At 33.0% G+C, this 23,296-nt stretch overlaps 1 protein-coding gene across 1 annotated transcript; it reads right to left on the bottom strand.

Annotated features, from left to right (window-relative positions):
- Positions 1–3,096: 3,096 nt before the first annotated feature.
- LOC149086594 (solute carrier organic anion transporter family member 74D-like) lies at positions 3,097–23,296 on the bottom strand. Its single transcript, XM_089230971.1, has 9 exons — positions 22,552–23,296; positions 17,768–17,854; positions 17,377–17,556; positions 14,572–14,736; positions 13,274–13,460; positions 11,481–11,622; positions 10,949–11,127; positions 8,452–8,516; positions 3,097–4,651 (listed from the first exon to the last, which is right to left on the bottom strand). Exons 1-9 carry the CDS (start codon positions 23,174–23,176, stop codon positions 4,374–4,376), a joined length of 1,908 nt encoding a protein of 635 aa, XP_089087097.1. The 5' UTR covers positions 23,177–23,296; the 3' UTR covers positions 3,097–4,373.

Consider the following 23,296-nt stretch of genomic DNA (forward strand, 5'->3'; position numbering starts at 1 on the left):
AAAAAAAAAAAAAATCAGGTCTTATTTCCGGCAGTCTTGCGAAGTGATCATAACATATCCATCTTCACAGTTTTATTGTTCTAAAAAAATGCTTTTGTACTTTCATGTTACAATGATTATGTTTTGCTATCTACCCATTCTGTAAAATATCTGTACATAGCTCTGTTCATATTATATGTATGTAAGTGTGCGTGCGTATATGCCTACATGTGAGTGTAAGATAACAAATTTATTATATACATATTATATTATATATATGATGTGCGCGTGCATGTGTGTGTGTGTGTGTGTGTGTGTGTGATGCATACACATCTTAATCATTTGTTGTTGTTGTCTTGTTCTAATCGTGTTCATTGAACCTAATTGCCAGTAACTTGTATGGTTCCTATTTGGGTCTGATCTGCTGGCCCTGGATATTCAATTATACTCTTGAGCTTGTTGCAAAACAGTCTCCTAAAAACAGTACATCTCATCACATTTTGACTCGATAAAAATAATTACTAGGACAAAAAAAAATCAAGGGATCCTTCCAGAAACTTATGAAATAAAAATCCAGTAATTTGGTGCTGACTGTGAAAGTAACTTAAACATAAATGCACATAGACAACCAACAATTAGTTATTAAAATTATTTATTGACTATCATAAATTGTTACTGAATAATTATTAGTCATATGGTATGTATTTATTAATATTTTATACATAAAAAATGATGTGCCTACGTTCACTGTGCCTTTAATTCGATTGTTATAGATATTGCAGGCCTCAGGGCCAACAATATTGTATAAATAAATAAATAGATAAAATCTTAGAAACTTTTTCTGGTTGAGAATCTTTCATTGACAAATCAGAGTTAAGAATCAACAGAACATTTCCTTATTGGTTTAATTAATTTAGTTCTAATACAAACACCAATCATCTGAATTAATGTGTTAACTAAATTTAATTAATGAGTATTGTACAATAAAAAGAAAAATCTAACTATCTCATCACATATGTAACAGTTGCAGAATATATTTATGGGGGGGGGGGGAATTTTCTCATTCTAAAAGTTGGTAACTTAGAAAAAAAAAATTATGAAATCGGTGACTGTTTTGCAATGAAAAAAAATCTAGCTAGTACTTTGTGTCTATAGCCTCTTATAAATTGTGATGTAGTTTATTAGGCACTCGTGAAATAAAAATGCAGCTCAAATTACCAAAGGTGCCAATAAGCCTGAAAAAAGAAAGGAATAATGATGATTCACTTGCAATTGGTTGTGTTTTTAAAAGTGGAAAAGCATTCAACTTTCTCTCATTGTGAGCAAAATTAGTCTAGGAATAAACTGACTACAGAAAAGGGAAAATATACAGTATATGTAAAATAATATATTTATGTGAAAAAAGAAATTGGTATGACCAATTTAAAGCACATTAAGTTATGATTTTTTCCCTTTCCTTTTGTTTAGAGCACTGTGATGATACAATCTGTTACTAGGACAATTGGTATTAATTATTTAATAGAAAAAGACATGAAGCTGAAGGAATATCATACTTGTGCAGGTTCAAAGAGACATTATTTGAGTATTGAAAGTATGTGAAACAGTAAAAACCAATATCTGAAAAGGAAAAACCCTATCAAAATGATACATCTATTAACACTTTTCAAAATCAAGCATATTCATCTTCTTTTTAGATAATACTATATTTATCGCTCATAATCATATATAATTATTTAATTAGAAACCAGCTCTCATTAACGACTATTGGCCAAAAAATAATCTGCAAAATGTCCACTACGAGCTTTGATACACTTTATGCTTTGTGTTAGTAATGCAGTATATGATGAAGTTTTACATGTGGCTTTCTCAGTGACTTTATTCTTGAATCATACAAGGTAACAACCAAATCCCCTTCAGATATTAAAATAAGAAAAAAAAAAGAAAAAAAAAAAAGAAAACTGGGAAAAAAACGTAAAACACAATCAAGTTATTCTACTAGTTTGATGTCCGGTCGAAATATTTTGATCTTTAATTTATTAGAACATTTATAGCCGTTTTTGCCTTAAAGAATTTGATTTGTTGATGCAACCTCATTATATGAAATTTTTGTTTGTTACAGTTGCTTGTGTGACTAGCATTGTAAAAAGAATGTATGTCTGCTTATGTCGAATGATGTAATGCTCATTGAATACTGTGTGTGATCCATGTTTGAAATGCATTCCAGACTCTGGTGCATGTAGATTCTGGTGTAACGATTGGCAATCAGTTTTGATTATCTAAGTTTAATATTTGGCGCTTTTTTGTGTTCATTGTTTCAATCTTTGCTTCCTGTATTTGTTACAGTACAGTTCTAAAACTTGTATGCCTGTATCTGCATACTGATATCATTTCATCACTTTCATGATTTGTCATCTTCAAGCCTACACTTAAAGCTTGATTGAATCCATTCATAAAAGTTTCGTAGCCTCATCCAAGGCTGTAAATTTCTTTGGCATTGCTCCCTCAAAATACATAAAAATTACTTTCTTAATAATATTTAGTTTATAGAATGAAAATTTTAAAAATGATTGACCACATAAATATTTTACTTTAGATATGACCTCAATTATTTATTATATTACAATCAAATTACACATGTATACTTCCTTGAAATAGTCTGTGTCTTATGTAGATAGATTCGTAGTAGAAACTACTGTAGAAATTTTACAGATGCATAAATTGAACAAATATAGCCAAAAAAGGTTAAGCGAAAACTTTTATGAATGGAAGCATAAAATTTCCAGTAGCAATCTCAGATACGTACATATGAGCTTCATATCTTTCTTACAAAAGTTTTTAATTAAACTTACAGATGTTATTTTGCTATGTTGGTATATGAATGTTATGTAAATACCCTTATTTAAATTTTTAGTGAAATGCTTCTGGAATCCATGCTACATTGATGTGTTAAGGAAATATCACTAACAGTTTAATGAAAGTTGAATATATTTGCCACTTGCACGTTTGGAGATGTTACAGTTTTTATATGTATGTGTGTGTGTGTGGGTGTGTGTGCGTGTGTATGCATGTATGAAAAATAATTTGCATTTAAGTTCAAAAAATTGGAAGCAAAGTTTATGTTGATGTGATTTATTTACTACAATCCATATAGTTTATAAAATAAACTGTTCTTTCAGATTTAAAGTGCATTTCTGTTTTTACTGTTTCCTTATTATCAGCTAAAAAAAGTTATATTCAAAAACATACTTGAAAGAAGTAATGAGGGCAAATGAACAATGGTTTCATTTTATCGATGAGAGCTTCTGGAAATGAAAAATTGCAAATGATGCAATGATACTTCTTCGGTATTCTCCAAAGAGGCAATTAAAGTTGAAGTGCTTTTAGCTTTGAGTTTCACATCTTTTTTCCCCACTTAGAAATTTGAACTTGAAAGGAATAAAAAGCATCTATGCGGTGCTCAAAGTCTACTAGAGATAAAATCCCATAATTAAGTCACACATATATAAGAGCGAAATAGAATCATATTATACCACTCGAATAACTTTAGAACCTTAATGTGACATTGCAAACTACTTTATGGCTTTTATATCAGAAGATATTTCTTTTTTTATATTTTAGATTTACACCCACTTCAAAAGCACTTCAGGTTAAAAAAAATGAATGGCTCCTAAGTCATTTATTTTTAAATCTTTCACACATTGGTAATTAAATAACATATGTTTATAACGTATGCACAATAGGGCCTCATTTATCCAAACTATTGTGAACTGGATCTACCCAAGATAACAAAAACTCAGATTATTAGATTTTAAGGTGAAATAAAATAACTGAAGACATAAATGGTGGAATTATATTTGCATAAAGATTATTTTAAATTGCTCTACCATACGATAAATATTAAATGGATACAGTATAAAGCTGCGTTTAGTAAATAAATTGATGTACAGTATTTGTGCAAGTTAAAGCATTATGATTACTGTACATACTTTCATAATTTGACAATCAGAATCGTTAGTTTGTTCTGGTCATTTGTATGGATTAAAAACTTTTCATCATAAGCTACAACAAATTTTTTAGGGAAAAGTATAAGACGACAAAAGATATACAAATCAAAGAGTAAAAATTTAGTTTTAGAAATGCATAAGCTGCAAAGCTACTGTGTTATCTGATGAGAAAGGCAGAATCAAAACACAATTTACCAGATGATGCAGACTTTGAGTTTAAAAAAAATCATTGATCTATATTAAGTCCAGACCAGATGTGAATAACAATACAAAATATGTTTACAAAACATAAAATCGGTGGAATTTTCAAGTTCACTATTATATGCCAAAAACTGGCTGAGAGATTCTGTAACAAAATATTTTCACATAAATGGCACTGTCACTTTTATGCTACTGAAGTACATTCAGAGGCAATGTTGCTTCATTTTGAAGAATATCTTGTGGTTTGCTGGTTTCATAGATGTGTTTCATGTCTTTGCTAAAGTAAAATACAAAGAGCTCACATACTATACCACACACAAAGAATGAAATTGACAACATATGCAGATGGTTCTTGAACTGTTCAGTATCATAACGTAGGCAGTTTCCTTTTCCTTCACAATTTTCTTCCCAAATCAAACACGTACCATCAATAACATAGCCATAAATTATAGGATATGGTATGGTTGCTGCAATTTTGGAAAATTCTGTTAGTGATCAAACTAATCTATATAGTATGTACATCAATAAATAAGAATTAATAACGATTTACAACTGAATCATCATTTTTTGACTTTCTGACAAATTATTTGATAACATATGATCATATGAGGATGGCCATAGTGTAAATTGGAAACAGATGAAAATTGATGAAAGCCACACATGCTGAAAGTGCTACTGCGCACAAAAAAACTCCTAAAATTTACCATATTGGTAAATTTAAAAAAATAAAATTCTAAAACATAAATTACCACAAGGTATTTACAGTATAACAAATTACCTTGCCATGCACAGGGAAAACTGTTCAGGTAAAAAAATAAATAAATTAGCAGGAATGTTGGAAACAAATATTAGTTTAAAGTATGCAATAAATAAGTATTATAAGTATTAATTAAAATATAAATATACACTTTCAAAATCAAAATGTAATCCTATATAGGAGAGGGATTTTACACAAATAATTATGATAAAAATATGTGCATAAATATGCATGCACAGATTTTATATAGGCTTACAGTGTAGGATGATTGAAAAAATTGGTTCATTGCAAAGAGCCTGGATGAAACCAGGCTATTTGAGCAAACAACTGCAAATTTTTCAATTAGCCTAAAGGTGTATGGGCTCATCACAATAAGCTTAAAATATGCTGGGCTGATTGGAAAGTGCTAGATAGCTGGGTGCATTGAAAATTCACAAGGTTATTTGCGTTAAGCTGGATTTTTCAATTAGCCTACAACATATACACAAATCCCAGGTCACCACGGTAACTAAAACATTTACATTTATTTATTCAAACATAGCAAAAACTCTGGTCTATCGTCATGGGCTTTTTGCTACTGAGTGAGTATTGCCAGAAGTGCGAGTGTATGTACCTAACAGTCTGAGCGTGTATCTAGTACCATGTCTGATTTTTCAGTGCAGCCATCTACATTTTAAATTGTAAGTGAAGTGTAATGGTTGAATATGTGTAACCATTGAAAGCCTGTTGCTCTCTGTGGTGAGACCTTTTAACAGGGAAATTGTCTCACTTTCACTCCTCGAAGCAACTTAAGTTGGGAACCACATAAAGCCAACTTCAGCTGACCATTATTACTGCAGTGCCAGTGAGGTTCAAACCTGGGCTCCTGTGACACAAGTCCATCACTAAGACCACACAACCACCACAGAGGGAAAACATTGGCATTGGTGCCTATAACTTTATAATTATTATTATATCAAACTGGAGCAAGGAAAATACAATTTTTTCATCACACAGAAATTATGTCATAAATTCTTAAACGTTTAAATGTAATTTTTAATTGGATTTCAAATGAAAAATTATTAGTGCAAACGCTGATAACTTCCTTATGAAAAATTATGATAAAAATTTATAGGTATATTTCATGTCTATCAAAACTACTTTATTGGCAGCATCATAAAACAACACATATGTACTGTATGCTGTAGCTATCGTAGCAAGTGTAATGTGGATAATATTTAATGATAAGCATACAGGGTGTTCCATAAATTTGTAGGTAGTTAAAAAATTCATAAAAATTGTAGGCGTTTGTATATTTGAATGTGGTTTGCAAACTACAGTTATTATGAAAAAGTTATTCTCATGAAAGTGATTTTTTTTTTTTGGTACAGAAGCAAGAAAAAGTATTAGTTTGATAGAGGGCGCTGGACGAAAGTAAATCAATGGAAATAGGCAAATCAGAGTTCTATGAAATGCAGGATGTGCAATTAGCAGCTCATTTCTGAATTTTTCTGTTACTGGCATTCAGGCATATGCAGGGGAGGGGGACACAGGAGGCCCATGCACCCCCCCCCCTCCCTCCAGCTGACCAAAAATTAGGAAAAAAAACTAATATTTCAGTGAAAAAAATTAAAATATCAAAAGAAAATACCCTTTATATGCTATGCTATATTACAATTATTTACTGCATTTTTAATTGGGTTGCTGTATTTTAAAAATATATGACATCAATATTTGTTATGGGCATTTTTTTCTCAGCCACCTCGTTAGGCATTTTGCCTGTTGTGGCTTTGTATTTGTAATCAATTTCTGTTAATTTAAATACTTTTTGAAGGGTAGTAACTCAAAATCTCTCGGGAAGAAAATTTTTCTTCCCCCTCCCAAAAGCCTTTTGTGCCTTCTTCAAATGTTGGTCCTGCATACTCCCCTGCTGGCATTTACATAAGTTTCTCATTGTGATGTTGACATTGATGGATAAAACATTATTTGTGAAGTTTTTATACCTCAGCCATGATTATCAGCTGCAACTTTATACATGCAGAAGAGATTGAAGTAAGGCTCAGGTCAAATCTAATCACCTAGGATTTGTTTTTGTACAGCATCCGCTATCTACAAAAACTTGAACAAATTTTTTTTCCTGTCCAAAAAAATCCCTCGTGAGAATAACTTTTTTGCAAACCACATTCAATTTCCAATTCCTTAAACTTTTATGAATTTTTAAAGAATTTACAAATTTATGGGATTGGATTGGATTGGATTTTGAATTTTTTGGCGCAAGGACCAATTTGGTCAAACTGCGCCAACACAAATTTATGGGACACCTTGTATTTCAAGTCAATAGTGATTACTAGGGCTCGGATTATTATGACATAAAAATCTTGAAAATATGCAAGAATTTATGACCTAATAAAATGAAAATATGACTTTAAAATTTAAATAATAATTATAATTATTATGATTTCCCCATCATTTCAGCTCTACTTTTTCAGTTATTGCTTTTTATCTTAACTAAAAAAATTCATAAATTTGCCATTTTAATTAAAATTATCACACAATTCAAATGAAAACCCATGCCTTCCTTGTGCACAATAGCTGTTCCTTAGGATGTTCTAGAATCATGCTGAATTTTATAGATGCAAATAATAGATCCAAAAGTTTTTGTTTTGTTACTTCTAAGAAATATTTGATAAAACTACTTAGCAAAGGTCTATTTAAAACTTTTGCCTAAATACTGGAATCTCGTGAGTTGTTTCTGAAGCTGAATTGTGCTGTTGCTTCATATTGGTTTTGTGCTGGAACTTTAAACACACACATTTAACAAAATAAAATAGTGCCACCATTGGTCTTTCTCTTTAAACCAAGCACAACTCTGGTCTACCGTCATTGGGCAATTTACTACCATTAAGTAACGGTTGTGATAGCAAAACCAAGTCTGCTTTTCCTGACGAAAACCCTCTGTTTACGCATGATGAAAATGCATTGAGTGCAAAGATTTGCCATGTCTGAGCAAATAACATATTTTGCAAGTGCTTGGCATGCCATTCAGGAACATAGCAAAAGGATCCTCCAAAAACAAAAAAGTGGCTACTGGGAATGCAAAAGTTTTTTTCTTTTCCAAAAAAAAGACAAGAGTTCATTATGTGTGTGTGTGTGGTGTGTGAGTAACATTTTCTATATCTCTGAAAAAAAAGTGACAAAAAAAAGACCAAAAAAATTATCTATTACTTGGAAATTCTTAAAATATGACTGATTGCTCAAGACTGTCCCTAACATGACTTTTCATAAAAAAATATATGACATGTCATAAAAATCCGAGTCCTAGTGATCACATATAATTGCCAAATATATTATGTTTTTTTTTCCATGTCTCTGTGTTGCTTCAATTAGTCTACTGTGCAATGTCAAATACATCATGCATGTATTTGAGTTTTAACATAATTCTCACAATTTATATTCTATGATGAATTAATTCACTTGAATCATTATCTCTTCAAATCAATATCATTTCATATAGAAATTATTCAAATTTACCGAAAATGGAAATAAGTGACTCAACGGCTCCCAAAGCTAAGGCTTTTTCTTCATCAGGAGCTGACCTGTGGAGAAAAATAAGTTGCTTTCTTCAACATTTTCCTCTTCACAATAAAATACGAAAAAAAAAAACAACAACAAACATATTGTAATGAAATTGATATTGTAAAAAAAGCATGCAATAGGAAAAAAAACCATAACTATTTTTCCCTTTCAGAACAAGTAGAAAATGAAGCAGAGCCTATCAATGAAATAAAAAATAATTGAAAAAAATTTGCCAAGTTTTTTTTGTTATACCCATAATGTATGCTTTAAATGGGGTATTTAATAACAGAGGTAAAAATTTATATACAAGGTGATTTCAAATTCATGGGAAAACTTTAAGGGGTGATATAAGACACCTAACCTAAACAAACATTTTTGATCATAGAATGAGCGGTCAAATTACAATAGCAAAGGCGGAAGAGAGTGTTTATGGAGAGTGATAAACAGCACTTCATCAAAACAAATATAATATTTTTCAACGGATTCATTGCGATACATGATATCAGCTGTTCTAGGGTCTATTTGCACTTTCAGATTGGATCGGAATTTGTTTTTTACTGGTGTAAGGACTATCAAGGTTATGCTGTGCCAAACAATGATCAAGTGGTATAATGACTTGTGGTAGAATTTGCGTTATCCAGGTTGCACCTTGAGAAGGCTTACCAAAATACAATACCCTGCCCCTTCAAATGGTTGATTGCACTTATTGCGGCAAATCTGTGAGAAAAATATGATATTTGAATTTGGTGAAGTGCAGTTATGCATGCTCTAAAAACACCCTTTATACTGCCTCTGCTATTGCAATTCAACCGCACATTCTATGACCAAAAATGCTTGTTTAGGAGTCTTATATCACCTCTTTTTGTTTGTTTGTCCCATGAATTTAGAATCACTCTGTGAATGGATAAAAAATCAGGGATAACAAAACTATATTTCATATCAAGGGTATATTAAGTATAAGTGTGCTCAACTATATTTTTGGATGATGTTGAATAGTTTTTTTCTGCTAAATACATACAACTCATTAAGTTGCTTGATTTCTGCATAGACAAGTGAGGCATTTGCCCAAGCAAAACATAGTAGTATACTCAATATTCTATGGTAAACTAAACATTTTCGGCCCTCATAATGAAGCTTGCATTGCTCAGAGCACCCCCTCTCAAGTCTAGGCCAGACTGAATTGTTGCCTAATCATTGTTGGAACCTGCATATAGCCAGGTGACCAGCAAGGCTGAAATTCAAATTTCTGCAAAGTAAACACAGTAAAACCTTGTTTGAATCTTTTGAAAATACATATATTATACAATGAAATTATTTTTAATGACTTGATGAAGAATGTAAATGCTGCTCTTCAAAACACTGTAATAATAAGTGAAGGAAAAGTTCATTGCTCTGTATCTTATATTCTTATACCATGTTTAAGAGCTGTATGCAAACACATAGGTGGGCCCTGAGATAAAAAAAAGGATTTAACACTGCTCAATTTCAAAACTATCCTGACACTTCACAAGACAAAACAAAAAATCATACTCTGCAATTCATCATCACTGGACAAATCACTGTAGAGCGATCTCTCACCACTGTTACGGAAATGGATGATCTAAAAAGTACTGATGATCCACAAAGCCAGTTCTTCCCCAGAGTCAACTTTGTGGTCTTGTCAAAAGTTACTGGCTAATCGAGACATTTTTTTAAGCTTGAAACTCAATTCAAAGTCGAAGAGGGGAAAACGAAGAAACTTTCCAGTCTCACCAGCTTCATGAAACCAGAAACAGTACACAAAGACTTATCTCAACAAGATGTCTCATCTGACAAAATGCCTGCACCTGATTACAGATGGATCTCTAAATTTATAGTATCTCTGCTAACCAACCAAAGCCTTAACCTTAAGAGGAAGAAGTGGAGGATGCTCCAAGCTCTTCAGGAATCAGACGATGATCAACCTCCCAGGTGATCTACAAAGATGGCAACCCCATTCACCAGAAACACCAGCTGCTTCTCAAAACTGAACAGAAAGTTACACATTTCATTCCACCAGATTAATGAAAGAACCAATTTACTTGAAAAACTCTGCAAAATAAATAAACCTCAGTTTAAAACAGAACACAATTTGAACCCTGTTCCTATAGTGCTGACGAAGGTTATTTGGTTGACCGACTTTGTTTCCCTACTATGTTAGCAATATGGTCATAATAATTTTCATACAACAATGACTATGAAATAGAAGAGGCAATCTTAATACATGGGCTTACCTGACCAGTTTATAATGTAGTAATTGAATTATTAATAATTTAAATCTCTTTTTAAATATAGTTTCACATTACACATATTATCCCCTTATCAATATGTCATATAAATACATACTAAAACGATGTTTAAACATTAGAATGTGAGAATTTTGAATACAATAGAAAGCTTAAAACTAATAATATGAAAGTCGATTATCACAAACCTTAGAGTTATTAAAATGTTCCCAACTTTTGTAGTACCTATAAGAATTTTGCTTGTGCTTAAAATACTGAAGTAAGTCAAAAAGTTGTCACAGTTTTGTGTGCAAGAGCCTTGCTTTACAGAGTAGTAGTTTAATTCATATTCAGAAAATTCCTGAGAGCATGAACAGTTATGGAAGAACTGAAAATAAAATAAAAAATATTTGTTATCATGCTATGGTAAAACATCTCATTAAAGGACAATTTATTATCAATTAGAAAACCATGAATGAAAGATGACAGTAAAGTTTATGTCAAAAGATTTCAAAGATGCAAATCTGTTCAATAAAATACAAATTTCTTCTTTGAATCACATCTAGAACAAGACGATGATGAACAGACTACAGAATTTGGAACATACCAGATTTTGTCCAGAGAGTAAAACATTAGAAAAAAATTAAATTAGGAAAAGAAAATATACATTTCAAATTGATAAAAAGGGGAAAAATATTAAAAAAAATATTCTTTGAGGTGGTTAGTGATCTTGCTTCTTACCAATGTATCATTGTATGATGTGTATTGTTGACACCCAGCAAAACATGGTGACTGAAAGAAATCTTTTCCTTCTGCACATACAGGTTCATAAATGTTATTGTCGCAATGGCAATATATACTGCAGTTTTGATGAGTGGGAAATCTGAAATATAGAAAAAATGTTACCTTTTGTTACATATTTCATTCCACATTTCAGTTTCTTATTATGCCTTGAAACTGTAGCCCATATACATGGCCCCCATAAGGGTGGGGCTGACACGGCTCCAGCCATGGGGCCCAAGATCTCCTGCTTACTAGACAGGTGCTTTAACCAACTAAGCCACGGCGCCCAAGTAGCATGGTGGTAAGATGCTCGTCTACCACAGTGAAGGTTGCTGTCACGGTCCCAGGTTCGAATCCAAGGGAGGATATAGATAAGATATTTTCCCTAATGAACTTGAGGCGACCACTGATAGACAGCGCCATCATTTCCAAACCATCTCATTAATGGCAGTAAATTGCAACATAGTGATATGGCGAGGTCTGGTGAAGTTGGCCCGGGACGATTCTCATAATTTTTTTGCTTTTTCACGCTATAAATTCCAGGATGTGGGGGCCATGCCCATATAGCAGCAAACTGTGCACTGTGGAACACTGGTGCAGCGCCAACCTTTGTCAATGGTGCCATGGAGTGGCAGCTTAACAGAGATTCTTCATCAAACTGCTCTGGGGAGTCGTGGATAAGCATTGATCAGGGTAAGGGGAGCTTTCTATCTGTGGGTGGGAAAAAGTTTGAAAACTCCTGCCATATACAATAAAATAAACTATGGAAATCATAATAATCAAGATTTAGTTCATAATACTAATTAATTTTTTGCATTAAAATACACAAAGAATCAAATTCATGAAAATTCTTAAAAGCTCCTGAAATGAACAATATTTTATTTTATTCACACTATTTCTGCAAAATTATTATGATAAAAGAAAAGGGATTCATAACATAATTTTAAAACTGTGCTTTATTCTTGTATGTTGTTTTTTATAGGCGCAACTACATGGGCTTAAACTTGCTTTAATTCTTTTTCACCATGATTGTACTTTGCAAATTCGCTTTGCTTTTGCTTTCCTTCTTTGCCCCCTTCCAATACATAACATGGTTTTGACTGCAGCATTGGAAATACAAAATCAAAAAAACACAACGCAAGCACCTTTGTTGAATCTATCATTGGCATGTCCTTTGAAATTTGACTTTCATATCTAGTGTGTGTTGCTTTGCTAGTGATGAAATATTTCATGATAGACGTACACATGGATGGGAAATCAGTCCAGGAAAATGCATAGCATGCACATATAGATGCACTTTTACAAATAGAAAAATAGTCAAGGAGAGCAAGGGTGTGTAGTAAAAATACGACCTATTCACTTTCTCAAATTATCGCACAATGACACCCATTGATTTAGTACTACTAGAATTAAAGATAAATATTCATCTTTCATAACCAATTTTTCCTCAAGATTCAGGAACCAGAATGTGTAAAACATGAGGATGGTATGGAAAGAATTCCAGTTTAGAACTACTTACTAAATACACTTCATAAAAATTAAAATATTTTTAATTTGTTTAGGTAATAATTCATATGCATAACGTTCCAGAGTTATATGTGTGCCTAGATCTATTACTGCTCTATATTATTGTGATGCATAATTTTTCCCCGAAACCTGATGGAAAATTGTTCTTTTTATCAATATATAAATAAGTTTTCTCATAAGTAACAATAATATCAATTTTAATAACTTGGAAATGTTTTGCATACCTTTTGAAACTTTGTTGATGATTTATGGAGGAACAATCCAGATACAAAGCATATATTAAGCCAACAAGACCAAACAACTCTACAAATATCATGTATCCAGTCAAATATCTAGGCTTAGGTTTGATGAAATGAATCAAAAAACCACCCAACAAAACACCAAAAATCATAGTAAGCAACATAGCTGTACCTAGAAATGAAAAGGACTCAAGATCTAAACGACTTCATATAAAAATGACCTTGAAACAGTTATAACTTTAATACCAACAATTAAATTGGCAGAATTGCAGTGTGAATGCCTATGTGTATGTGAGTACATTAAAACCTTCTTCAACTGACCACTGAGAGGCAGAAACTGAGGGTCAACCATTTGAGAAATTGACTCAATTAAAATATTAGTTAAATAAAACCTACAAAGATTAGCCTAATAAATTACAATTAAAAATTATGTGATTGTGTTTCATTGCATATAATCAACAGTTTACACATGAAAAATTCTAACTGCATACAGTACCATGAATTATTATGCAAATGTAACAGGGCTGGACAAATTTCCAAAAATTTACATGCCCAGTTATTAAAATAAGTATGTTATGTGTCAACATCAGGCATGTGGTTGGAAAAAAATATATGTTCGAGCATTGTTGGTTCAGTTCTTAAACATACTGAAAAAAATATATATATCATTTATGATATCACGGCACAGGATTTTTTCAAAACAGAAGTAGGATCTTTAAACTCAAAACTGAAATCTTAAAACTTTTCAAACTAAGGTCTTTTTCAAATTAAGATGGGGCCAATATACTGAATTCATGATCAATATCAAATTTAAAAAAAAATAATAATGCACAAATTCATATATTTTTTTTTATCATGCTGTTATCATATACACAACTCTGAGGCACAAGTGTGAGCCAATCTGTCATTTGAAAAATTCTCTCTGCAGAGAGCAGGCAGACCTTCAATATGATACTTACATAACATGAAAATTCAAGCTTTTGCCATCTTGACTTCAAAATATAGAAGACAGATGGCGAGATCACAGCAAAGTCACAAAACAAACACAACTCTGATAACAGCAATATGTTCGGGCCACCCCACATGCACTCTGAACATACATTCCGTCATGTACCGGTTCATTAGAAATTTTGCAGAGGAATGTGTAAGAGGTGCATGAATGGCTAAGTTGCAGTAACAATGCCTTACATAACATGAAATTTTAACATGAAAAATATAGAATTTATTTACCTTCTATGTATATTACAAGCAATAGAATTGAAAAAATTATTGGAATAAATCACCTGAAAATATGCTCGCCAATGAAGCAGTTTGACCAAACTGGCTCTGCATGTACTTTGGCATGTAAGTGAAATAACCAAATATACCATCTATTTGAAAAGTGATACTTAATGCATGGAATACCAAAACTTTGCTCTTTGTTATTTTTTTCATAGAAGAACAGAGACCTGAAAGCAAATTCAAGAAACAATTACCAAAAAATTACTTAAAATAACAATAACAACAGTGTGATACTATAATGTTTCATCTTTAGAAGGTAGATGGAAGCACCAGAACAAATGCTCACCCACGAAACTTAACACTAAATTCATATGATTAGGGACCATAACAAATAATTCAGATATAACCACCTCTTTGAAGGTAAAATGATAGATCTATGCAAGAGCAATTCAGTGAGTGACCAAACGCAAGTGCCATAGATGTGCTTGTTACCGAACATTTAAATTGTGGTTGTTCAAACCTCTTAGAGAATTCTAAGGTTGATGTGCTTCATGAAAACTTTGAAATAAGATTCAAATGAATGAATGATTATTCAATACAGCTCCAGTAGCACAACATGAAAATTTTTAGCCTTACTGATAGCAGGTTTTCTGCAGTTATAACACACAGCTGAGTCTTTAACCCATTTATGCCTGCACCATGATGTGTTTTGAACTACATTTCAATATTGAGATATTTTGTTGAAATTGAACCAACTAAGAATATTTCACACTCAAGAGATTTTTTAAATACAGTAAAACCCCCTCTTAATGGACACCCCTGAGATGTGGCTACCCCTTTTTTATGGCCCAATAATTATTTCTCCTTATATAATAAATGTATGCATTTCAAACCCCTAATTAATGGCCACCTCTCATTTACAGACTAATTTTTTGGTCCCACCAGTGTCCGCAAAAGAGAGGCATTACTGTACATCAACAGGAAGTATAACACTGGACAACAAGTGTCCTCAATTGAGAACAACAAAATATGACAACATTTTTCAAAAAAAGGTTGAACTGAAGCAAAGTTGAATTGTATTAGTTATTCCCATTAAATTGTAATCTAAATAATCAATTAAAAAAGAACCACTTGCCAGGGCCATTTTAAGATCATAGTGGGCTCCCAGGCCAAGTGATTTTTCTGAGTCCCTTACCTGACAAATTCCCAAAAAATTCACCTACTTATTTTTCTGGGGTCCCCCTCTTGTCTTGAGGTCCCCGGGCCATGCATTAAGACAGCATTGCCACTTGCATGAAAATAACAATACAATGTTGATAATATAAGATGGAAAACAAAGGTACTAGCGAGATAATAAAATACACTTTCTTCAAGAGTTCATTTCTAAACCAGAAATGGCTTAATTGTTTGCAGATTTTTTTCGATGCTAATCTCTGAGTAGGGTTGTCATCTATACATACTAAAATATACAACATCTATAGCTGCAAGGCTAAAATATTATACAAAGCCAAATCTTTGATGTACTCAAATGGGTACAGTAGGTACAAATGGGATAAAGACAATTTTTTTTCCTAAAGAAAATTGGAAGAATGGCAAAAGCAAGCCTGTTTACTTTTATTTTATTTAGATAAATTGCTTGAACTGAAACATTCTGAGGAAGCAGAGGTGTATGCAGGGAGGGGGATGTTTCAGCCCCCCCCCCCTTCCAAGCCAACTGAAAATGTGATTTTTTAAAGTATTTTTATAAAAAAATGAAAGTATTGAAAGAAAATAGCTTTTATATGATATTTCCATCGATTCACATTAATTTAAATGCTTTTTGAATGTTAACTCAAAATTTCTCTAGAAGCAATTTGTTGTGTCCCCTTCCCCCCCCCCCCCAACATTTTGTGTTCCATCTAAAGGTCAATTCTGCATACTTCCCTGTGAGAAGGCACTTTTTTGGAATCCTACAACTGTATATACAAATGTTTTTCCTACATCAATTACTGATTTGTTTCATAAGAAACTGTTACGAGAAGATTGCAGGAACATTTGTCAACTGAGCTGAGCTGCATTCCAAGACATCAGAATTGGTATTACCTTATTTTCGTGTGTATATCTGCATAACAAATAAATGCAGATCATATGTTTAAAAAAAAATTGGAATTTGTTAACACAGAATATATACTGCTGCGTATTATTTGCTGATTTTTTTTTCTTCTGAGAGCTTGAACTAAATATTTTCAAAATTAATTTGTAAAAAATAATTTTTGAAATTTCTTAATGGTGTACAGACACAAGAAAAAAAAATTGGCGTTTTTATATGAAAGCAAACAAAAAACTCTTTCTATTAATAATTTCATTATTGATTAATGAAAAATTTCCATATATGAATTACACGCAGCTAGGGATTAAATTATGATATTTTTCTAAATTTTTTTTTTGGCATAATGTTAAATACATATGACTTTTTTTTTTTGAGTGCAAATAAAATTTTAGTATGAAAAAGTGCATAACACAAGTTATTATTTTTCTATTGCTTGATTAAAATAAATATATATAGGCCTATATTTGCATTTTTATTTAGAAAACTGCATCTCTCTCAATTTCATTAAATTTTTAAACAAGTGTTAAGAATTACATACTATATTAGAAGAATACTTTTGGCAAAACTAAATTTTTTTTGAAATAATTACTATAAATTTTTGTAACTTTACATAGGATTACACAACGCATAAGAGACAGTTTCACTCAATTAATCTTGAATAAAAAAACTTATATGAATGTCAAAATGACAGCAGCTGCAATTTCTTTGTTGAATTTGGCTGAATTAGAACAGATTTAATAAGTATCATATTGAAATATGAATAAAAATTGGCACACACTTTGCCAGCTATGTTTCATCTGAAAAGTCGATTGCTTTTCTCTTATAGAGTTTTGGCTTATGTTCCTGGGAAACATCAGTATTGGCAGTGAAACCAGACATAAACATATTCCTAGAATCAAGAAGCCAACCCACCAAGCACCAATCCATTCTGGGTCATTGTTTGAGAACCCAGGGTCAACTATGCAAAGAAAATTACAAAAATATTATAAATAAATGACATTAAATATTTCAATCATACAAACAGATTCACAATTAGCAAATAACATATATGACATGGTGCTTTTTTTTAAATAATGGTTGGACAATCACTAAAAATTACCTGGTTTTTTATTTTAGGGGGAAAAATATATTTGAGAACTTATGAAATGCGAGCACAATATTATATTTACCAAGTGGATTTTCATACAATTTCAAGCAAAATCCAGATAACATGAAACCAAGTGATGGACCAATCATTCTCAGAGCAAAAGTTATTCCTGAAAGAAAATTTAGGGGAAATATGTTACAAAGCTATCAGTGATAACTAGTGATACATAAATTTCGCAAAGTGTGAAATTTTTGCATTGGTTCACTAAAAACAACAATTTTTTTTCAAGCGCGTCTATAATTGTGGCTGTTTTTAAATTTTGGCATGTTTTTAATTTAAATAAATGGCTGACATTGAAAAGATTTAATTACCAGCATTTACTTTGCATTTGAAATATACTACTACTTAACCATACTATGCATCTCAGACATTTCTCTAGAAAGTTTCTAAGAAATTGGTACGAGCAGGAACATGGTGTGTATATGTGTGACCCAAACATACAGTGAACTTTGCTACAACGATACTCAATATAACCATAAATCTCGCTACAACAATATTTTTTCAAATCTTGTTTGGAATTGCCTATAGTCTAATATTAAACACCTCTCGATACAATATAGACTCAAAGTTTAACTTCGTCACCTGTTTTCATTTCCCTGAAGGCGTCTAATAACATTGGTATTTTGCACCCGATGATCATTGAAAGTGTTAAGAGGTCATCTAAGTACCACGTGGGCAGATTTTTGGCCATTTTTGACCCCCCTGTTCCCAATTGTCAGCAAAACTCTGACCCCTTTCCTCCACCTCTTGTCAGAGAATTTTTGTCAGCTCTGCCCCCCTCCAAATGCATATTAGGAACAGAGGCGTATGGGGGCAGCCTATAGAAGGGCTTGTGTCCCCCCTCTTACCCAAGAATATATTTTTGATACAATTTTTTTTATATAAAAATATCAAAAGAAAATACTTTTATGTGTAATTACAATCAATTTCTGTTAATTTCAATGCTTAAAGGCTGATAACTCAAAATTTCTATCTAAGAAATTCATTGTGCCCCATCCCCAAGCTTTTTGTGTTCCCTACAAAGGTTGATCCTGCACAAGGATAATTTTTCACATAATAGACAGAACACACTATAATTTTAGCTTGTGTTTTGAAGATTATTAATTAATGTTTTGCTTAAAACACAGCCATTTGAGTAATTTGGAATAGTTCCTTTCTGAGACATCAGTGCGATTAGATGGTATTATTGCAGGATGTATCTGGTCCAGGGACAAAACTAGAGGGGCAACTGCTCTTGTTGGCAAAATTTAGGGAAGCGACAGTTTTAAATGGGAACAAAGAACATCATTATAAAATTATCAATTTTTAAAGTTGTGGGATTTCATATTTCCATTTTAATTAATTTTGGCATACTATTCCTTATAATTTTAATCCCACAATCATGTGAACCCAATCATTGAACCCAGATACTTTTTTAGACCAGACCTTTGTATTGTTTGAAAGGAAAAAGTCCTGGTTTTTATTATTTTTGATTCTGTAATCTAGGATGTTATATTTTAATCTCGGAATGCCTTAATAACCCTTCGATTAAGAATGTTGTTTTGTTATTGTTTCTGCTCATTTTCTATCATTGTTTATTTTTCAACAGCCATAGTGGCAATAAACCCTTTTTGGAAATTTTTTTTCTTCAGCAAGACAGACGTCCAAAAGTATGACTCCATTTCTCACTTGGCAATTTTTGTTGTGCTTTTGGGTGTTTTTCTCAATAAAGGAAAAAATCACCAAAAGGGATTTCACTGGTCAAAATCCAACAAATTTGGACGGCATTGACCAGCAATAAAATAAACATCCAATATCATTAAGGCTTTGATTTCTATGTTTTTGCATATTTCCTATTTTTACGCGAGTGTATATTTTCCAAATTTTAAAGCAAATTTCATAATTTCGATAAAAAGTAAATCTTTTCCCGGCTATTCCGATTGTGCTCCAGACTGATTTTTTCGGTTCCTGCCTCTCTGATGAGAGCTCTTTCTCCTCCTTCCCCCCATTATTCACAGCTAAAAAATTTTCCCCCACCCACAAACCCGGGCCATTTACGACCATTAATTAAAGTGTCACACTCTTGACAAACCACAAAAACATGCGCGCCAACTGATAATCTTAGCAACCTTTTTGAAAATCCCGCTCAATGCAGTGATTGTTTACAGTGTATCATTTAGGGCTATGATTTTTATGCAGTCAAAAGCAACGTCGAACGGTAAAGAATCCTGAAGTTAAGGTTTATGAAGAATCAGCAACGACATTGAATTCTTAGAGCATAAAAATACTAGCCCTTCAATCACACTGGTGTGTGGCTGAAAATAGATTAATCATCTGAATCTGTGGTAGTAACTCATGGGAAAAATTGGTTCACGGGAGACAGTTTTTAGCGTTTATGAGAAATTTTGAGATTTTATAAAATAATTTTTTTAAAATTTCTAATGTAATGCTTTTCTAAAACTACATATTTTTACTATAGATATTTAGGCTAGATATTTTTACCTATAGGTGGCAGCACATTAATTATGAATTCATGGGGAAAACTTACTCAAAAGGGGAACTTTGGCTTGATGAGATAACCGACTGCATACGACATAGTTCGAGCAAGCCCATATAAAAACCATAGGGCCTTGATAGTTTTAAATTCTTTGGAAGTTACCCTTAGAGTAACTGTAAATTTTTGTATCGATTGTGAATGATTCATTCGTGTATCATAAAATCGAATTTTTCAACATGCCTGAAGTGAAACGTAGAACTTTACGGAAACTGAAAAAATTAATTTTTCAGTATGGTGAGAAAGTTTTCTATACAGGTGGAACAATATTGTTTTGCAAACTGTGCGATACTAAAGTTGCTGCCAAAGGAAATCCACCGTGCTGCAGCATATCAACACCTAAAAACATAAACCAGGTCTTCAATGATTAGATTTTTTTCCATTCGTACATTTAAAAATTTTTCTTTGTGTATTTGGTGCATTTACCGTAAAAAAAATGAAAGCTATGTCATTGATTCCCTGATACTCGCAGTGGTTAGTAAAACAAAGAATTTTTTGTTCCTACAATAAGTAATGGTGCAAAAATGTTTATCAAAATAGTTAAATTAGAGTTCATTGCTTCAACATTTCTCATTATCATATTATTTAGCTAAAACTAACATTATCTGAGATAACAAAAAAAAATTTAGGACATATTTTTTTGTTTTATGAAGTTTTTCTAGGACATAAATATATATTTTTATAGAGCATTTTTTAGAAGTTTTTAGAGCATAGAAATCTCAGCCCTAGATATCATGAATTTGCTGCCATCTGTGGTTCAGAAATAGTACTAGTTGATAGTTTTTAGCTTGCTTTCTTAAAAATACACAGCACCACAGGTCTCTATTTCTCTGTGATTCGTCAATGGAGTTGTCTAACTTCTGGTTAGATGGCAGCAAAAGCTGCAGTATTTTGACGCAGCCGCATAAGAAAGTCTCTCTGCAAAGACCAGGCATACCTACAACACGATAGTGACATAACATGAAAATTCAAGCATTTCCATTTTTACTTCAGAAAGCAGGGCTGGCAAGTTTTTGGTGCAGTGGAAAAAATCATGGTAAAAACCGGCGGGGAAAAAATAGTTTTTGCCACATTTTTACCACCCGTCAAAAATTCATAGAATTAAAACGTAGGATTTATCTGTTACGAATTGTATAAATAAATAATCATAAAGTCTTTTATCTTTTACTTATGAATTTTTGATAACAAAAATATGCATGATGCATATTTTATTTGAATATGTTTTCATACTTTTGGCTGCTTAATATTAATTTTTAGACCATGTAACTTTATAAATTTCACACGAGTTTTAATTTTTTGTATCGAAAAGAATATTTCATAATTGAAAAACTAAGCTTGGTATGTCTTGAGTGAAAAGAATAATTTTTACCCATTTTTGCCCGGTTTTTTCCCCTTTTTGCCACTGTGGAAGGCAGATGGCAGAAGGAACATGAAACAAGCCCAACTCGACAACATAAATACGTTAGGGCCACACATACACTCAGGACACACATTCCTGCATGTGCCGATTTGTTAGAAATTCCATAGAGGAATGTGTACGAGGTGCATGTAGGGTGAAGTAGTAGTAACATTATTTTGACATGGACTTCAAATTGCATTAGTACTGGGCTGGCCATATTTCCCTGAAATGTTACCAATGCTATTCACTTATATGTCTTTATCACTAATGGGCATGATAGCCCAGGTCGATAAGACACTTGCCTAAAGGACGTTTAGAGGTGTCGCGAGTTCGATACCCGGTTCAACCTTGTCAGAAACTTTCCAGACACAATGGTACAACAGAAATCGTGGCATAACCCAGGGCCATCTTAAGAGTATCATGGGCCCCTGAGCTAATTGATTTTTCTGAGGTCCTAACAAACAAATTCTCGAAAATTTGAACCAGATCTCACTTTTTTGAGGCCCTTCTTCACTTGAAACCCCCAGGTGAACCTATGTTAAGACGGCAGTGACATAACCCCAGAAAAATATTGCTACTGCAGGGAATCCCACACTGAGGGGTTAGCATAGCAACCTCGCGTTGAGTATGAAAAAGGCTGCCATTTGGAATCTGCAATAAACTGTACGTCCTGGTCTAATTATCTAATTAGCCCTCGTGTGCAGAAAATGAATGTGGTGAGACAAAAATTATCAAAATGATCTCTCGCTAATACATGTTTTTTTTTTTTGGTTTTTGCTTCAGTGCACTAACGCATAAGTGTATTTACACACCTTGAATTCGGCCTAAAACCTGTGTGGTTTGTGTTCAAATTCAACCACAAAATCGCAATCACCTAAGAATAAGGCAGACTCATTCCTTCTAACGCTGTCGTCTAAATATGACATCCCAACTGTATAATAAGCCACAGAACCGAAGCCACCGAAAAAGTTTCCGAGGAAAAGGATACAAACTGCTCCGTAGCTCATCAAAACCTCGGAGTAGTCGCATTTATCAGCTGCAAGGCTATAGTTCGCCGCACACAAATGAGGAGGACTATAGGAGCTGCTACTATTCGCATAGTCCTCCTTCAACGGCGGTACGGTCTTCGCCAAACGCGGTCCGTAAATGAGATAGGGCGAGCACGAGAGCAAGTAACCGAACACGGCAGCCATCATGCCACAGAATATGATCCTGGGCCGATGGCCGTCTTTCGAGTAATGGCCGAGGACGATGCCAAACAGAACTGGACTCAAGTTGTCGGCGACGAGGATGATGCCGGTTATGACGGTGCCGAACGAATAGCGTTTCTCGAGTGTCGTGAACACACCGACGAAGTACGTGAAGTAAGCTCCTTGGACGACGCCGACAACGGCCAAGACGAACGTGAAGTACACTTTGCGGTGGAAGACGCATTGCGCTAACCGATTCCGGCCGTCGCCATTCGGCCTGTCTTCACTCTCTTGGCGATCCATCAGCATCGGATGTGCATCCGATTCTTATCAAAAAACGACATCCCCAAAATCAAATGAGAAAATCCCAGAAATAATTTTCGGTGTCCACTTTTTGTTTACAAACGCCAAATACGGACGTCCTTGACT

The sequence above is a fragment of the Pholcus phalangioides genome, unplaced genomic scaffold (assembly GCF_987345545.1).
Source record: "Pholcus phalangioides strain wild (caught in Gottingen) unplaced genomic scaffold, Ppha-v1.0 ptg000004l_1, whole genome shotgun sequence".
Lineage (NCBI taxonomy): Eukaryota > Metazoa > Arthropoda > Arachnida > Araneae > Pholcidae > Pholcus > Pholcus phalangioides.